The following is an 18,949-nucleotide window of genomic DNA, read 5'->3' on the forward strand; positions in this document are numbered from 1 at the left end:
GCCCCTGCCCGCGGGCACCAAGACACACAGAGGGCTGTGCTGCCATCCAGAGGGACCTCGACAGCCTGCAGAAGTGCGCTGGCACGAACCTCATGCAGTCCAACAAGGGCAAGAGCAAAGTCCTGCAGCTGGGGAGGAACAACCCCAGGCACCAGGGCAGGCTGGGGGCCACTCAGATGCAAATCACCTTCAGAGGAAAGCACCCAAGGTCTCTGGTGGACAACAACTCGACCATGAGCCAGCAATGTAGTGTGGCAGCAAAGAGGGCTAATGGTATCTGGGCTGCACCAGGAGCAGTGTTGCCAGCAGGTCAGGGAGGTGATCCTTCCCCTCTGCTCAGCACTGGTGAGGTCACACATCTTGGCTCCCCAGGGCAAGAAATAGCTGGATATATTGGACAGAGGCCAGTGAAGGGCCACAAAGATGATTATGGAATGGAGCATCTCTTCCATGAGGAAAGGCTGAGGGAGCTGGGACTGTTTACACTGGGAAGAGAAGGCTCGGAGGGGGTGTCTCGTCAACATATAGAATTTTAGAATCATACAATCATTTAGGTTGGAAGGGAACTTTAACGGTCGTCTAGTCCAACCCTCCTGCCATAGGCTGGGGCATCTTCAACTAGATCAGCTTGCTCAGAGCCCTGTCCAGTCTGACCTTGTTCTTCCAGCCAGTTCCTTCTCCACGGAATATTCTATCTATCATATCCATATCTCTCCAATTTACAGACAAGGATGTTGTGGGGGACTGTGTCAAAGGCCTTAGGGAAGTACAGACAGGTGACATTGTGTCCTGGTTTTGCAGGTATAAAATTTATAGAATCAATTTTCTTTTACATTTTTTTTCAGTTTGTGGCCAGCTTTGGTATGGTGATCTAGGACATTAGTAGTTAAATCCAGGGCAGCTGAGCCAGGCTGGTCCACAGGTGTATTCTATAACATTAACATCATGTTCACTATAAATGGGAAAGCTTGGGGGGGATATGGGGCTCTTTGCTCTGCTTTCTTTTCTTCTCTTTCTCCTCTCTTCTCAATGGTCTTGATCTCTGGAGGAACTTGGCACCACTCTATGGGCTGAGCATAACTTTGTGTCTTTTGTATTAGTATTGATACTGGTTTCCATATTTCATTAAATCTATTTAAATTTCAACCCATGGGTCTCCCTCCTTTTCTCAATTACCTTTCTCAGCTGGGGAAGGGTCTTGGGTGCTAGAACAACTGGTTATTGTTTAGCCCTGGGTGCAGGCTAAATGGGGACACATCAGTAGCTCTTCCCTTGTCCACTGATGTAGTCACGCCATCATAGAAGGTCACTAGGTTGGTCAGGCAAGACTTGCCCTTGATGAAGCCATGCTGGCTGTCTCAAATCACCTCCCTGTCCTTCATGTGCCTGAACATAGCTTCTAGGAGGATCTGTTCCATAATATTCCTAGGTTAAGAGGTAAGGCTGACATGTCGGTGGTTCCCAGGGTCCTCCTTTTTACACAGGGGTGCAATGTTTCTCTTTTTGCAGTTACCAGGGACTTCACCTGACTGCTGTGACTTTTCAAATATCATGGAGAGTGGCTTGGCAACTACATCAGCCAATTCCCTCAGGACTCTGGGATGCATCTCATCAGGTCCCATAGACCTATGTACATTCAGGTTCCTCAGGTGCTCTCAAACCTGATCTTCTCTTGCAGGTGGAGGGGCTTTGCTCCCCCAGTCCCTGCCTTGAGATCCATCCACTTGAGAGCTGTGGGAAGAGAGATTGCCAGTGAAGACTGAGGCAAAGAAGGTGTTGAGTACCTCAGACTTATCCTTGGCCATTGATACCAGTTTGCCTGTCATGTTCATCAAGGAGGGTACACTTTCTTTGACCTTCCTTTACTGACTGACATACCTACAGAAGCTCTTCTTAATATTCTTTGCATCCCTTGCAAAGTTCACCTCCAGCTGTGCCTTGGCCTTCCTGAATCCGTCCCTACACAAATGAGCAACATCTCTCTATTCTTCCTAGGACACCTGTCCCTGCTTCCACTGCCTGTGCATTTCCTTCTTGCCCTTTAGTTTGACCAGGAGGTCTTGACTCAGCCATGCTGGTCTCTTGCCTTCCTTTCCTGATTGCTTACAAAGGGGTATCAAGAGCTCTTATGCTCTATGGAAAGCAGCCTTAAAGATCTGCCAGCTCTCTCCTGCTCCCTTGTCCCTAAGGACAGTTTTCTTGGGGGTCTCATTGGCTAACTCTCTGATCAGCTGGAAGTTTGCTTTCCTAAAATTCAGGGTCCTGACTTGACTCTTTGCTGTCCCATATCCCTCAGGACTGCGAACTCCACGAGTGTATGATCGCTGCAGCTCAGGCTGCTTCCAATCTTGACATCTGAAGAAGGGTTCGGAGAAGACAGGGCCAGACTCCATTCAGTGGTGCTCAGTGACAGGTCAAGAGGCAATGGGCACAAACAGAAACACAGAGGGATCTTTCTGAATATCAGGAAAGACATTTAATTGTCACGGTGACCGAGCACAGGCACAGGTTGCCCAGAGAGGTTGTGGAATCTCCATGCTTGGAGGTATTCACAAGCTGTCTGGAGATGGTCCTGGGCAACTGGCTGTAGGTGGCCTGCCTTGAGCAGGTGAGATGGACCAGATGACCTCCTGAGGTGCTTTCAAACCTCAACCTTCCTGTGATTCTGTGAACGACTCACAGGCGCATTCACGGTTTTGCAGGTGACATGTGCCAGGGCAAAGGGGAAAACTGAAGATCAGACTTGGCTATGGAAAGTCAGTTCTTCGCCACCTGGGGACGGAGGCAAGGACCTTGAGCATAGAATTACCAAGGGAATTCATTCTTTTATATTTTAGCAGTGCGCATAGCTGTGCCCTCGCCTAAAGCATAGGAGGACCCTGACAGAGACAAAAGTAGGTGTAGGTAGATTAGGGTACGGCGACTGGAAAATCTCGGGCTGTAACGGAAGGTAGGCGTGGCGAAAGGAGCAGGAAGTGCAAGTATCGTGCGAGTTCATACGGGACAAGACAACTATATAAGGCTGTTGCGCAGTTAAATAAACGCCATTTGTTGCATCCTCACATTGGTGTCAGTGTTCAATGGCCCTGGGGTGCGAATAGCCTCAGGCCAGCCAGCAACCGAATGGAGCTTGCCGCAGACAAGCGGCAACAAATGGTGACCCCGACGTGATTTCTGGGCTGGCGGACCGCAGGCGGTCGGAGTGGGTTCGCGAACCATGGAAACCTTGATAAAGGTGATTTCGTTACTGGGCGGGGAATTTAAGATTTCTGTGAAATCGAAAGACGTAGCCCAGTGTGTGGACCGTCTCGTTAAAGGGGGGGGCGGTGGCAGGACCGGCTGATTGTTTACAGCCGAATACCTGGGAGCGGTGCTCGATGCAGCTCGCTGAGCGAGCTATGGCAGCGGGTTCTGCCAAAGAATTAAAAACATGGGGAGTTATCTTGTGGCTGCTACGGGCTGCGCGGGAGGACTGGGCGACATGGGATGCGGCTCGGACGTGTTTACATGGGGTCTACCCTGACCAAGACAGAAGTGGCAGTGGTGAAACTCCTCCAACATATACTCTCTGAGAGAGGAATTAAATACGATGAAGCTGCGTTAAAGCAGTTACTGTTCTGGGCAAAAGATAAAGGACATTTTACTACCTTTAATGATGTCTTTGAAGTGCCTTTATGGGAGAAGATTGGTGACTCTCTCTGGAATGCAGTGTCAAGTGGTGATAAGGAAGCCTTTAAATTGTCTGCTACATGGAAGCTGGTTAGCGAAGCGTTAAAAGGAATAAAAGCAGAGAGAGAAGTCACACATTCAGCTTTTATGGCTTTAGGACCGCAGACGTCTACTACCCACTCACGGTTTGCGGGATCAAAACCTCCCACGGCCCCGGTGGCTGTACCGGTGGCAGCTCCTTTATCACCGTGGGTACGGACGGCTCCGAAAAAAGCTGAGGAGCGGGGAGTGAGCGAAATAGATACAGATCCATCAGAACCGATAGTGCGTCCTAAAACACGAACTCGATTTGAACTAATTGATTCAGACGCTGAACAGGAGACTTGGCCGAAACCCCCTCCCTCTCATTGATCTCTCTACGGATGAGGCTGAGCAGGAGGACAAGAAGGAGGGTAAACATGCTTCGTATCCACCTTTACCGGATTCGTTGTTTACGGAGTCAGCAGTACCAGAGTCACAAGGACTTAAAGGACTGTTACCATCACGAAATGGACACGAACTTGACATGACAGAGCTTGGTAGACGACTGGAAGAATTAAAGACGGAATTGCAGCAGCATCGTTCAGCCAACGCCTTGGGACACGTGACTATGTCTCCCCCAAAACCCCCCTCTGTGTTTGGGACAAGTATTAGGGCCACCTCAACCTCCTTTGCAAATCCCTACTCCACCTTTAGATCAGGGCGGGGGGGCAGGTTTGCGTCCATCTGGTAATGTGGGAGGTGAGGGAGAGGGTCAGCGTCCGCCCGCGTATACAGGGGAAGGGGGGGGAGGTGAGGGAGGAGTGAAATGGAAAGGAATTATTCGTGATGCGTTATTAGAAGGAGTTATAATTCCACAAGCATATCCGGTGATTGTGGGTGCGGGTCCTGAGGGAGGAAATATTTGGCAACTGTTGGACTGGAGGGTTGTGGGAGAAGCATTGCCACTATAGTTGGCGAGGGACAACACAGGTGAGGACTGCAGAGGGGTTGTTGCGGGGATGGCAAATCATGACCCCACCTTAACTGAGCTAATGGATGCTTGCAGGAAGGTAGGAACCACCACATTTGAGATGGAGTATTTAGCAAAAACTTTTGCGGCGGCAATTAAGGTAGTTCATCGTTGTTATACATGCGAACAGGAAGGTTACTTTAAGAAAAACTGCCTTAAGAAGTTGAAGCTGAGTGGGAGAGAGAACTCTGTTTTGATGTATCATTGCTGTGGGAAGCTGGGGCATTTTGTGAAGCTGTGCAGGTCTCAGTATAATGCTCAAGGTCAGCTGATAACAACCAGCTGCAGAGTGCAGGGAAACTGGAGAAAGAACGTGGGGGGGGAAGTGTATGCTGACACAAATGAATCTTCCCAACCAGTTCCAGGCCTAAGCAGTCAACTCGCAGCCCAAACTGCAGGGAGCGCAGGACTGGTGTTTCCACGCAGGGTTAACCTGTGCGGCTGCCAAGCCTTGGACCTGTGGCAAACAGGGATAATGCTAATGCTGATTGTCAAAAGATCATTGAAGCTTTACCTGAAAAAACAGATTTGAATGCTATGATAAAGGCATGTGCAAAAGTGGGTACTGTGGAACATAAGGCTCAAGTTATGGCTGCGGCCGTACTTGGGGCTTACGTTGTCACAATTGCAGCCTCTATTCCAATTGTTAGCAGGGGACACAACTTTAACAGCACCACGACACACTACTTCAGAGGTACAGCAACTGATTACAGAAATAGAAAGCAGGCTACATTCCAAATTTGTACATCGTATTGATTTGAATCAGGAAATACAAATTATCACTTTGTTTGATAGGCAAATTCCGTATGCAATAATTGGTCAATGGAATTCAGAATGATCAGATTCGTTACAGAGCTATTGGCACAGATTATCATCAAAGGACGGATGCGATGTCGGGAGCTTGTGGCCAGAGATCCCTGCATCACTAACCGTTCCTATTGCAGCTCAATATTTTGAGTGGTGTATGGCTAATAGCTTTGCTTTGCAAACAGCTATGGAGAATTTATCGGGACAGGTTGTTTACCACTTGCCCTCCCATCCTGTTATAAAATTGAGTGTGGAACTTCCAATTGCCACAGGAGTGTGGTGCGCAGACACTCCTGTGGATGGAATTACCATTTTTATGGATGGATCTGGGAAAACAGGCAAGGCGGGCCTTGTCTGGTATTCTGATGGCAAGTGGGAATCTATGGTAGTACAACAAAAGGGTTCACCTCAGGTGGTAGAATTACGAGCTGTATTAGAAATATTTCAGAATTTTCCCATTCCCTTTAATTTGATTACTGATTCAGCATATGTAGCTGGCATTATAAAGCAATTGGATAGATCTGTTATAGAGCATATATGTAATCAGTGTGTTTTTGAATTGCTGCGAGCTTTGTGACAAGAAATTCAAATCCGAACAGCATTGTTTTATGTTTTATATGTAAGAAATCATACTAATTTGCCTGGGTTTATTGCAGAAGGCAATGCTCGAGTGGACTCTTTGGTTTCTGACCTTACAAATTCTACTGCAATGACTGTGCAGGTACCGGACATTAAACAGCAAATCATAGAATGGGTTTTTCCACCTTTTCATCCTAAAACAACAACTTAATACTGATAATGGACCAGCATACTGTTCACAGATTTTTCGTCAATTTTGTCAACTATGGGGTATTACACATGTCACCAGGATTCCTCATTCGCCTACAGGTCAGGCGATTGTGGAACGTGCTCATAGTACATTGAAACAGCTTCTGCAAAAACAAAAAGGGGGAGAGGTGACTGAACCTTCTGAGAGACTTGCAAAAGCTGTTTATGTACTTAACCATTTAACTTTAGCAGGAGATAAGGAGCGACCCCCAATTGTAATACATTGGGAGGCAGTTTGACAGGGAGCAAGCTATGTGAAAAACAAAGGCAAAGTGTGGTATAGGGAACCAGGTACTAACGAGTGGTTAGGACCAGGGGAACTATTACTAATGGGTCGAGGTTATGCTTCTGTCTCTACAGGCGCAGGAGTACGGTGGATTGTCTCTAAAAGGATGGTTAGCCACATTATTAGAGGGAATAGTTTATGTAGTTGTGATTATAGTTATCATAGGGATCTGCATGGGTTGTGCTGAGACAATCATTGAGTAGAGTATATGGAAGTAGTGAGATAATAAATCTAACTACTTCCAAAAGGGGAAATTGATACCGGATGGTTTAGCAATGGTTTAGCAAGAGTAGGCCTCAGAGTAGGCTCTAAAAGGCCTGATCTGTGTTACCTTTAAACAGAATCAGCTTTCCTGTCAGTAATTTTCCTTTCAGCTAGAATAATAGAGAATAACAGTATGTTCTGAAGTAAACTGCATGTTTTGTAGATAGAGTCTGCTTATGGGAATGTTTATAATAGGCATTATCCTACTTGTGTTACCCTGTTTGTTTGCATGTTTGCAGAAAACTGTGCAACGAATGGTCAATACAGCCTTTTTGGCACAACAACAGAGAGCAGGATTTATGGGTAATCAAGGCTGGGATTCTCTGACTGGGCTCTGTGAGACACAGGGAACCGGGTTTGAGTAAGAAACAAAAACAAAAAGGACGAGATAGGACATAGCTCGTTCAAAAACAAAAAGGGGGAATTGTGGGGTTCCCACGGGACAATGGTGGGAACGAGCTACTGAACGAGCTATGTCCAGGCATGTTCAGTGGGTGGTAATGGGGTGGTGATGAACTAGCTAATCATAATACAGAACAAGGGCCTTGGCTATGAGACCAACAAGATATGGGGGAAGTTGAAAAATAAGAAAGAATGCTGCACCTGCAAGATATAGCTTTTAAGCATAAGCCAATCAGAACTAATATAGAGGCGCGTGGACACTTACAGTATGATGATTGTGGCCACCCCGCATCGGAAACAAACAGCACGCTCCATTCAGCTACATTGGAATCTTGCAATCGCTTGGCTAGGCCTACCTGTCGAGATCAAAACTGATAATGGCCCCTGTTTTATTGCTCATACCACACGTCAGTGGTGTCAGCGGTGGGGTATCACGCTCAAACACGGCATTCCGTATAATTCTACCGGGCAGGCCATTGTAGAGCGTGCTAATCAGACGCTAAAACACAGAATTAAGATTCTTGGGGAGGGGGAAGGATTCCCAGACGTAACTCCTGTCAACTACCAATCTCACATTTTACATCGCCCTCTTTATTCTTTAAATCATTTTGCCCGGGGAGACCAAGAGCGTGCCCCAATTGGGCGACATTGGGGTCCAGGGGTGCCAGAAGTGGGCCCCCCAGTCAAGGTTCGGTTCCCTGGGACAGCGGAGTGGGAAACAGGTTGGGAGCTGCTACACCACGGGAGGGGGTATGCCGCCATCAAACGGGATGATGTTATACAGTGGGTCCCTACACGCTGTTTGCGCCCTGATTTAAAACAAGATCCTAACCCGAAGTAATATGTACGCTGTCCGAGCTTTATGTTTTGCAGGAGTACCTGTGGGGGAAGCCGAAACAGCACCAGCCTCGACCTTCAGACGTGAGGAGTCATGACAGTACAGAGAGTCTGGTAAAGCGGCGGGGCGCCAAGAAAGATGAGGAACAGCGACCGTTGCTGAGTGAAACAAAAGCTTTGAACAATGCGCTCATGATTAGCTTGCTTTTGCTTTGCATCTCAGGAGTTGCAGGGGAATCTTACTGGAGAACCTGGGCTCGGGATGTTGTATCCGCCAGCTACGCTTACGCTTTGACGCAAGGCTCCAGAATCAGCGATACGCTTTACTTTGCATGACTTGAAGCATGGGGAGGGGGAAATGTAGGTACATTAGGGTACGGCTATCGGAAAATCTTGGGCTGTAACGGAAGGTAGGCGTGGCGAAAGGAGCAGGATGTGCAAGTATCATGCAAGTTCGTACGGGACAAGACAACTATATAAGGCTGTTGCGCAGTTAAATAAACGCCATTTGTTGCATCCTCACATTGGTGTCAGTGCTCAATGGCCCTGGGGTGCGGATAGCCTCAGGCCAGCCAGCAACCGAACGGAGCTTGCCGCAGACAAGCGGCAACAGCTCTGGCCCGACATCCTACTTCTCCACTCACTCCTCGTGCTGACACTTCTCCTGCTGCCTCTTCCTGTCAAAGCCTTCCCAGATGCCCCAAGAATCAAAGGACCTACAGGGCTCTGGGCAGGTAAGATCCAAGATATGCTTAGCACTGAAGCTTTGGGGTAGATGTGCAGGATCAAGACTTACAGTTCAACTCCTAAAATTTATGTGTACAGGACTCAGCACGGACCAGGCTGCTGGCGATGCTCAGCAGAGCAGGAACACACTTTTCTCCATGCTCTTCCTACTCAGCAGGAACCCAGAGCTCCCCCTACGACCACAGCATGGGACACCTGCTTAGCCTTGACGCAGAGTCACCCATCTTAACTATTCATCATGTCCAGAGGAAAAGATGCTATGCAGCTCAGCTCCTGCTCTTGCACTACTCCGGGGCTCCCTAAACAACATGAGGCTTCAAAACTCAATTCAGCTCTGGCTTTCCATGTTCAAAGTTTGGTTCTTCAGTGCTCGCTGTGTTTGCTCCTAGGCAAACCTCTTTCCCTGTCGCTTTCTGCCTTTCGGGGAAACTGACAAGGAAGGAAGAAGGTTAACAACATGTTCATGGTTTTGTGTGTGCTTGTGGGACACTCTGCTGCTGCTGCTGCACCTCTGTTCCTATTTCTGGGAAAAGCCATACCAGACTAGACCTGGTAAGTCTGGCAAGAGACTTGCCTTGAAGCCAACCACAAAAAAACAGGATGGAATTAAACCCTCCACGTCCAGTTCTGCCCTGGCCCTGCCTGTGTTTCAGGCACTGTGCCCTTTTCCAGCTCTCTGCTGCTGCAGAAATAGGTGGCCATGCCTGCAGCTAATGGTGAGAGCACTTCCAGCGACAGCTGGTTCCTGAAGGGGTCTGCAGAGCTGGTGACTTGGGTCTCGAAGGCTGAAGCAATGTGCTGCAGTCCCATGAACGGATACTGCAACACTGTATGCTGCAGCTCTCTGCCAGGACTCTGATGGGTCCAGTCCTAAGAGTAGCTGCTGTCACTGATGGGTACAGCAGAGATGTGGCAGGTGAGCGTGAGTCTCTGAGACCTTCCCTACCACGGGGCCTGAGGCCTCTGTCCTGCAACTGAGAACACGCATGTGCAACACCGGGAGACAAGGACAAACAGGCAGGAATAGCTCAAGTAATTGCTTCACCTTCTCTACCACTTCCCCGAGCTTCTGCTTCTGATCTCCAGGAACCAGCAGCTGCAAACACGCTCACAAGCTGTTGCTCCCATTACAGTCTCAGTGCTGGGAGAGCAAATGACCCTCTTGTGTACATTCCCCATTTCCTCTGCTCGCACCTCAGGGAGTAAAACTCATGGGCTGGACTGAGTCAGCCTGAGCCATGCCCAAAAGCACAGCAGGGCTATTCACACACCTCACCAGTCGGGCCATGACTGGGTACCTGTACTACAGGGAAACGATGGAAGTAGTAAAACTTGTTTCTAAAATTGAAATATTTTTTGGGTGTGAGAGGAGTGAGATTTGGGTTGAGAAATGGGAAGAAGGCAAATGGAAGGGGGAGAAATTATTTGGGGAAAGGAAAAATGTATCTCGCCCCTCTCAGAATGAAACTGCATGCTATCACTACATGACTCTCTGGGAGCAACCCTGAACATCTATGGGACACACCTACCTTCCATCTTCGAGGCCCAGAGCTGAGACCCTGGCAGGAGGTTTGTGTTAAAGCTCAGCTGGATTTCCTGTCGCCGTGCGAACTGCACAGAAGTAGCGAGCAGAGTCCCGGGGGTGCAGGGCACGCAGGGACAGAGATGACTCTGACAGGGAGTTGTCCCGGGACACCGTGGCTCGACCCTCCACTGCTGCCCCGTACTTCTTTGTCCCACCCTCGTAGTTGGTGATAACGGACACCCACTCGAGTCTGCCATCGGGTGCCTGACGGTACCACCGAATGAAATAATCCCCGAAGACGAAGCCGGCCCCGCGGCAGGAGAGGAGCACGGAGTCCCCGGGCGCTCGCAGCCCTCCGCCGGCCTCCACCAGCCTCGGCTGCGCCCACACCCCTGCGGACGGAGAGCGCAGGCAGCCGGGCAGGGCGCGCCCACGGCCCGGCCACGGTCACCCGCCGCCCCGGCGCCCCCCGCCCCGACACAGCCACAGCCGCCGCCCCCCTCTCTCCCGGCAAAGCCCCGCGCCCGGGCCAATGCCCCGCCTGCCCTCCTCGGGGCTCAGCCGCGCCTGCTCCCGGCACCCCGGCCCCGACCCGCTCACCCAAAGCCTCCCCCTCCCTCGCCCCGTCCTCTCCCGCTCTCCCTCTCCCCCTCTTCTCTCCCTCTCCTCCTCCCTCTCCCTCTCCCTGTCCCCCCCCGCTCCCCCCTTCCCCGATAACGAAGGCGAGCGACAGGCGACAGCGCGCCCGGCGCGGCAGCAGCCGCAGCCCCGGGGCCCCGGCACGGGCAGGGCCGCCCGCGGGCAGCCCCAGCCCCGGGCCCAGCCCCGGCCTCGCTGCCCTCCCCGCCCGCCTCTCACCTGCCGGCGCCGCGGCCAAGGACAAGGCCAGCAGCCACGGCCCCAGCCCGCCCGCCATCGTGCCCTGCCGCGCCGGGGCCGGCCGGGCCCGCACCGCCCGGCGGGAGCCGCACACGAGCCGAGCGGAGCCGCGCTCGGGCCCGCTCCTGCCCGCCCCGCCGCCTCGGCCCCTCGCCGGGGCAGCGCCCACGCCTCTGCCCGCCCCCAGCACACCCGCCCCGCCCCGGCCCGGCCCGGCCCCCCGGTGCCGCGGCCCCTTGGCGGCAGGAGAAGGGCGGGCGCGGGGAGGGACGCGGGGCAGGGCCTCGGCCACAGGAGGAGCGCGGCGCCCCGGCACACCAAGGCTCCTGGCCCGTGGCTGCCGGCGCGGCTCCGGCGCTGTCCCGGCTTGTCGCCCTGCCGAGCCCTGCGGAACGGGGTCGGCGCCTCGGCCAGGCGCAGCTGGGGCCGGACCCAGCCCCAGCCCCGGCCCCGGCCCCAGCGCCAGGGACGGGCTGTCGGCCCGCAGCGTCCCCTCGCACGACCCTCCCCGTGCCCCGCACCCCCAGCCCGCCCTGCCCTCACTCCCGGCCCCTGCCCGCGGGCACCAAGACACACAGAGGGCTGTGCTGCCATCCAGAGGGACCTCGACAGCCTGCAGAAGTGCGCTGGCACGAACCTCATGCAGTCCAACAAGGGCAAGAGCAAAGTCCTGCAGCTGGGGAGGAACAACCCCAGGCACCAGGGCAGGCTGGGGGCCAGTCTGATGGAAATGACATTCTCAGAAAAGCACCCAAGGTCTCTGGTGGACAACAACTTGCTAATGGTCTCCTGGGCTGCACCAAGGGGAATGTTGCCAGCAGGACAGGGAGGTGATCCTTCGCATCTTCTCAGCACTACTGAGGTCACACCTGGAGTACTGGCTCTGCTTCTTGGCTCCCCAGTACAAGAGAGACTTGATCATACAGGGAGAGACCAGTGAAGGCCAAGAACTTGTTCATGTACTGGAGCATGTCTTGCGTGTCAAAAGGCTGAGAGACCTGGGACTGTTTAGCCCGGAGAAGAGAAGGCTCAGGGGGAATCTTATCAATGTTGAGAAACATACGAAGGAGGGTGCAGAGAAGGCAGGGCCAAGCTTTTTTCAGTGGTGCTCAGTGACAGATCAAGAGGCAATGTGCAGCCTAACGTGACACTTTTTCACTGTCAGGGTGACCAAGCACTGGCACAGGTTGCCCCAGAGAGGCTGTGGAGTCTCTGTGCTTGGAGGTATTCACAAGCTGTCTGGAGATGGTCCTGGGTAACTGGCTGTAGGTGGTATGGCTGGAGCAGGGTTCTTGGACTAGGTGACCTTCTGAGATGCCTTCCAACCTCAGCCTTCCTGTGGTGCTCTGAAAGACTCACACGCACATTCACGGTTTGGCAGGTGACATGTGCCAGGGCAAAGGGGAAAACTGAAGCTCAGACTTGGCTATGGAATGTCAGTTCTTTGCCATCCAAGGAGGGAGGCAAGGACCCTGAGCACAGAATTACCAAGGGAATTCATTCTTTTACACTTTAGCTGTGCGCATAGCCCTACCCCCGCCTAATGCAGAGAAGGACCCTGACAGAGAGGAAAGCAGGATTCACATATGCGGCTTGTCAGTGAGGGGTACTCGCATAATCGGTATGTACTTGTCCTATGCAGGATCAGTACACACTTGTCCCATGCAGGTGGTACTGATAAATGGTCAGTGCTGTATTAATCTTTGTTCTTCTAAACCCATGTCTTGGGTAGGTGGGGGGCTTTGGCCTTTATTCTGGGTGATTGCAGTTCTGGCCAAGGTTATATGCCTGGTTCCACCGAGGGCTGAATCTTCTACTGTTTTGTTGTTGGTGTGGGCTATTCTGAGTCCGGATGAGGCGGGTTCGATTGGGTCTTCAGGTCACATCAACCCTGAGGTAAAAGCTCATAGTCTCAGGTACTCTTCATTCTTCTAAGCAACTCATACTGCAGTTAGCATCTTCCCTTTCACAGGTTCTCCCCTGATGAATTCCAGAAACAGCGTTTTTTTACAGGAGTGTTGAGGAAAACTGACTCCCCTCTTTTGGCTACATGTTTCCAAGCTGGAACAAGAGAGAAATATGGAAGTGATACAAAAGTAATACAGGCAGTTAAAAAGTAGCACCCAGAGCAGTCAGGAGAGCTATTCAGCGTGCTTACGTTTGTTGTATTTCTGGCATCTCCTGTTTTTATGGTGTGTGGCCTTCTGCTAGATCCTATGCTGTGTTGTTCTGTAAAGCTGCAGACACACGTACACGCACAAGTGACAGGGTTGTACAACCACGTACACAAACCCAGAGCCTGGCTATGGAAGGATGGGGAATAACATGCATCCCCATTTGACCAGTTGACTGGCTGCTCCCTGGAGCCTGAGGGACCTACTGCTGGCCACAGCTTGTTGCTGGAGCCAGGGCTCCTGGGCAGAGGGGAAAGGAGGGAATTCAATCACACCCAGAGGCCACCGCTGGAGGATTGCTGGGGGTACATGGTGGCATGTTGGCAGCGCATGAGGTCAGGAGGAAGGACTAGAATTCTTCCCTCCAGTCAGAAGCACAAGGACGCAAGAGTACTCCCAAACCATTTCCAGACCCCAAAGCTGCCTCTTAAAATTTCTGCCTGCCATCAGGCCTGATGCTGTCCTTTCAGGCTCCCCAGAAGGGCCGTTAGAAAAAGGAGCAGAAGAGGAGCCAGTTCTGCTCACAGGATGTTGAGGCTGTAATGGACGTCTGGAAAAGACTTTAACCCTCCTGCTCCAAGCAGGGTCAACTGGTGTTGAGTAGGTGTACCGGGTGCAGCTAGGATGGAGTTAATTTTCTTCATAGCAGCCTGTATGGGCAGCTGCAAAGTTTTTTGCCCAAAACCATGTTGATAACACACTGAGGTTTTAGCTATTGCTGAACAGTGCTTATGCAGTGCCAAGGCCTTCTCTGTTTGCAATCTTCTGCTGTACCAGCTGTACAGCTCACCAGAACTGGCCAAAGGGATATTCCATGCCACGTGATGTCATGAGAAGCAATAAAATGTGGGGGAAAGAAGGAGGAAAGGGAGATACTGGGAGTTGTGACGTTTGTATTTCCCAAGTAACCGTTATGCATGATGAAGGCCTGCTTTCCTGGAAATGGCTTGCTGACAGGCAGTAGAGAATGAATTTATTATTTTGCTGGGTTTGTGCGTGCAGCTTTTGCTTTGCTTATTAAACTCCATCTCAATACACAAGTCTGCTCACTTTTACCCTTCTGATTGTTTCCCCCATCCTACTGTGGGTGACAAATCAAGCAGCTGTGTAGGGCTTAGCTGCCTAGCAGGGTAAGGGACAGTAGGCTGCACACAACCTTGTCCTGTTCAGTTTTGAGTATCTCCAAGAATGGAGACTACACAGCCTCAGGTACTTACACACAGTGACAAATCCCCAATAGCATTTTCTTCTCTACACTAAATCAACCTCACTCTCTCAGCCTCTCCTTGTATGTCAGATGCTCCCTTCCTCATCTTCACGACCCTTCATAGTCTTTCCTTTGCTGGGGAACCCAGGAGTGGATGCAGCAGTCCACAGTCTCTCCAGTGCTGAGCTCAAGAGTAGTCCATCCGAAAGAGCAAGAAGTCAGGGGAAGGTGTTTTTAGATTTGTTCTTATTTCTCATTATGCTACTCTGATTTCATTGGCAATACATTACATTAATATCCCCAAGCTGAGTCTGTTTTGCCTGTGACAATAATTGCTGGCTCATCTCCTGTTCCTTATCTTGGCCCATGAGCCTTTCATTGAAATTTTTTCCCATGTCCATTTGAGGCGGGGGGACTGATAGAGTGGCCTGGTGGGCACATGGTGTCCAGCCAAGGTCAACCCACTACACCTTCTCTACTTCTTCTTCCTGATCACGTGAACTCTAGTAGCCACACACCACAGTGTCACCGTTGCTGATCTGTCTTTCCTAAACAGCCTGGCTCCATCCACTACAGTACTCCTGTAGGCTACCACACTGCATCTCCGTGATCCCAGAGCTCTACAACCAAGCCATGGAGGAAAAATGGGGCCATGTTGGACAGGAGCCCTGGCAATGTGTAATAACCTGCACTTCACCATACAGCCACTGAAGTTCCCACAATAGGTCCTCTTGGACCATAAATGGTCTCAGACCTTCAACCACACTTCCCTTCACAGTCTTCTACTGCAAGCATGCCAACAGTGGCAACAGAAGGAATCTGCTGCAGTTCCATGAAAGGACACTGCAACACCATATGCTGCAGCTCTCTGCCAGGAGTCTGATGGATCCAGTCCCAAGCGTAGCTGCTGTCGCTGATGGGTACACCAGAGATATGGCAGGTGAGCGTGTGAGACTGAGACCTTCCCTACCGTGGGGCCTGTGGCCTCTCTGCACCTGAGAAAGGACACCTTCAACCTCGTGAGACAAGGGTGAACAGGCAGCAATAGGTCAGGCTGACATACTTGGGAGAATCTGGCAAAGGGACACAAAGATGACGAAGGGACTGGAGCAGCTCTCCTGAAAAAAAGGTTGAGAGAGCTGGGGCAGTTTACCCTGGAGAAACGAAGGCCCATGGAGGATCTCATAAATGTAGAGAAATACCTGAAGAGAAGGTGCAAAGAAGACTGGGCCAGGCTCTTCTCAGTGTTTGCCACAGACAGGACAGGGGGCAATGGGCACAAAAACAGAGATGGGTCCCTCTGAACGTCACAGTGTGAAAATGACTGAGCACTGGTGCAGGTTGCCCAGGCAGCTTGTGGAGTCTCCATGTTGGAGATATTCAAAACTGTCCAGACATGGCACTGGGCAACTGGCGCTAGGTGGCCCTGCTTGAGCAGGGGCATTGCACCAGATCACATCTGGAGGGCCCTTCCAACCTCAACCATTCTGTGAAAATCCAGCTTGTAAGAGCATGCTAATTTCTTCTTTGGGGCACCCTCACATTCCTGTAACACCCCATCCATTTAGCTGGGATGGGCAATGACCCTGAGCACACGTGATCTCACATGGCCAGAGCAGCCTCTGCTCACCTGTCCCCAGTTCCTATCTGCCCATACATCTGCTCTGCTCAGGTTTCCCACATCACTGGACCACTGACAGCACCCAGCCACAGAGACCTGTCTCTCTCTGACCCCAGCCACAGCCCATTCACTGACTCACCCCTGACATGGTCTATGACCCCCGTGAACATGCAGGAGGGGAGAGCAGGAGAGGAGGAAGCTGGTGTTGATCAGGCATGCCCCAAGTGACTCTCGCTGTGGTCCCTGCACGGCGCAGTAATAGAGCGCACTGTCCCCCAGCTCCAGCCCAGTGATGATCAGGGGCCCAGAGCTCTTGTCAGCCTGCCAGGAAAACCTCTGGTGGACAAAAGGGGCTGTGTGGCTCTAGGAGCCTCCCCGGCCCTTGCTCTGCACCAAGTACTGCAGGGGTCCACCAGGACACTGCCAATACCAGGCCACATAAATATAGGAGGTGTTGGAGCTGTAAGTGCATCGCAAGGTCTCCAAGTACCCTGCTCACCACTTTGTTCTGACTGGCACACATATATGGCCACAAGCAGTTCATAGACGCAGGAAATGATGATGCTAAATCCCAAGCTTTTTTGGTGCCCCAGGGAGAAGGGGACCAAGGGAAGGCAGAGGGTGGCTGCAGGCAGGCAGAGTGTCCAGGCTTGTTGAGTGACAAGGAATACGCTGAACATCCTCGCATAATAAAGCACTGCTTTTGCGGCTAAGGAGAAGGAAAGGGGCAGCGCAGGAAAAGAAGTTCTTGCTGAAAGGCGATGCACAGTGATGGCCACTCTCTCCCTGGGAACGGTCCTGAGCTGCCCCAGCATACACCTGCCCCACAGCTCTCGCACCCTGTGCTGGGCCCCAGCAGGTTTGTGTTAAAGCTCAGCTGGATTTCCTGTCGCCGTGGCAACAGCACAGAAGTAGCGAGCAGAGTCCCGGGGGTGCAGGGCACGCAGGGACAGAGATGACTCTGACAGGGAGTTGTCCCGGGACACTGTGCCTTGACCCTCCACTGCTGTCACGTACTGCTTTGTACTAGCACTGTAACTGCTGATGTAGGACACCCACTCGAGTCTGCCACCGGGTGCCTGACGGTACCACAGAACTTCATAACGGTCGAAGTCGAAGCCGGCCCCGCGGCAGGAGAGGAGCACGGAGTCCCCGGGCGCTCGCAGCCCTCCGCCGGCCTCCACCAGCCTCGGCTGCGCCCACACCCCTGCGGACGGAGAGCGCAGGCAGCCGGGCAGGGCGCGCCCACGGCCCGGCCACGGTCACCCGCCGCCCCGGCGCCCCCCGCCCCGACACAGCCACAGCCGCCGCCCCCCTCTCTCCCGGCAAAGCCCCGCGCCCGGGCCAATGCCCCGCCTGCCCTCCTCGGGGCTCAGCCGCGCCTGCTCCCGGCACCCCGGCCCCGACCCGCTCGCCCAAAGCCTCCCCCTCCCTCGCCCCGTCCTCTCCCGCTCTCCCTCTCCCCCTCTTCTCTGCCTCTCCGGCTCCGTCTCTACGACCCTCTCTGCCTCCCCCTCTCCCTCCATCTCCATCTCCCTCTCCTCCTCCCTCTCCCTGTCCCCCCCCGCTCCCCCCTTCCCCGATAACGAAGGCGAGCGACAGGCGACAGCGCGCCCGGCGCGGCAGCAGCCGCAGCCCCGGGGCCCCGGCACGGGCAGGGCCGCCCGCGGGCAGCCCCAGCCCCGGGCCCAGCCCCGGCCTCGCTGCCCTCCCCGCCCGCCTCTCACCTGCCGGCCCCGCGGCCAAGGACAAGGCCAGCAGCCACGGCCCCAGCCCGCCCGCCATCGTGCCCTGCCGCGCCGGGGCCGGCCGGGCCCGCACCGCCCGGCGGGAGCCGCACACGAGCCGAGCGGAGCCGCGCTCGGGCCCGCTCCTGCCCGCCCCGCCGCCTCGGCCCCTCGCCGGGGCAGCGCCCACGCCTCTGCCCGCCCCCAGCACACCCGCCCCGCCCGCCCCGGCCCGGCCCGGCCCGGCCCCCCGGTGCCGCGGCCCCTTGGCGGCAGGAGAAGGGCGGGCGCGGGGAGGGACGCGGGGCAGGGCCTCGGCCACAGGAGGAGCGCGGCGCCCCGGCACACCAAGGCTCCTGGCCCGTGGCTGCCGGCGCGGCTCCGGCGCTGTCCCGGCTTGTCGCCCTGCCGAGCCCTGCGGAACGGGGTCGGCGCCTCGGCCAGGCGCAGCTGGGGCCGGACCCAGCCCCAGCCCAGCCCAGCCCGGCCCGGCCCAGCGCCAGGGACGGGCTGTCGGCCCGCAGCGTCCCCTCGCACGACCCTCCCCGTGCCCCGCACCCCCAGCCCGCCCTGCCCTCACTCCCGGCCCCTGCCCGCGGGCACCAAGACACACAGTGCGAAACCACCCCCACACTCTTGTCGTCTTTCCCCACACATCTCTTTTCCACACCGCAGAACTCCCCCTTCCCCACGGCCACTCCAGCCCTGTAAGCCCCAGGATTATCCTTCCCACATCTTCTTGCCCCTGTTTCCTGCTGAGCTGTATGGCTGTCCTTGGTGTGACCACTGACATCATTTATGTCTGCTGTGCCTTCCACGTTGAGGCAACAGCATAGGTGGGCAGTGAGATATGCTGATAGGGAGGTGCTGGGGCTGCAGCAGGACCTGCTCAGGCCCTCAGGAACCAAGTCTCCTTGTCATTCTT

General features: G+C 53.7%; 1 protein-coding gene and 2 gene segments (V, D, J or C); all 3 read right to left on the reverse strand.

Annotated features, from left to right (window-relative positions):
• LOC137673632 (M1-specific T cell receptor alpha chain-like) overlaps positions 1-18,949 on the reverse strand; it is a 242,080-nt gene that overhangs the window by 206,262 nt on the left and 16,869 nt on the right. The gene's annotated exons all lie outside the window — the stretch shown is intronic.
• LOC137673921 (Ig heavy chain V region 6.96-like) lies at positions 10,468-11,332 on the reverse strand. The segment is given in 2 exon segments: positions 10,468-10,808; positions 11,275-11,332. Coding segments are annotated over 2 exon segments (399 nt in total).
• On the reverse strand, positions 17,164-18,082 carry LOC137673922 (immunoglobulin heavy variable 3-48-like). The segment is given in 2 exon segments: positions 17,164-17,504; positions 18,025-18,082. Coding segments are annotated over 2 exon segments (399 nt in total).

This window comes from Nyctibius grandis, chromosome 26 (genome assembly GCF_013368605.1).
Source record: "Nyctibius grandis isolate bNycGra1 chromosome 26, bNycGra1.pri, whole genome shotgun sequence".
NCBI lineage: Eukaryota > Metazoa > Chordata > Aves > Nyctibiiformes > Nyctibiidae > Nyctibius > Nyctibius grandis.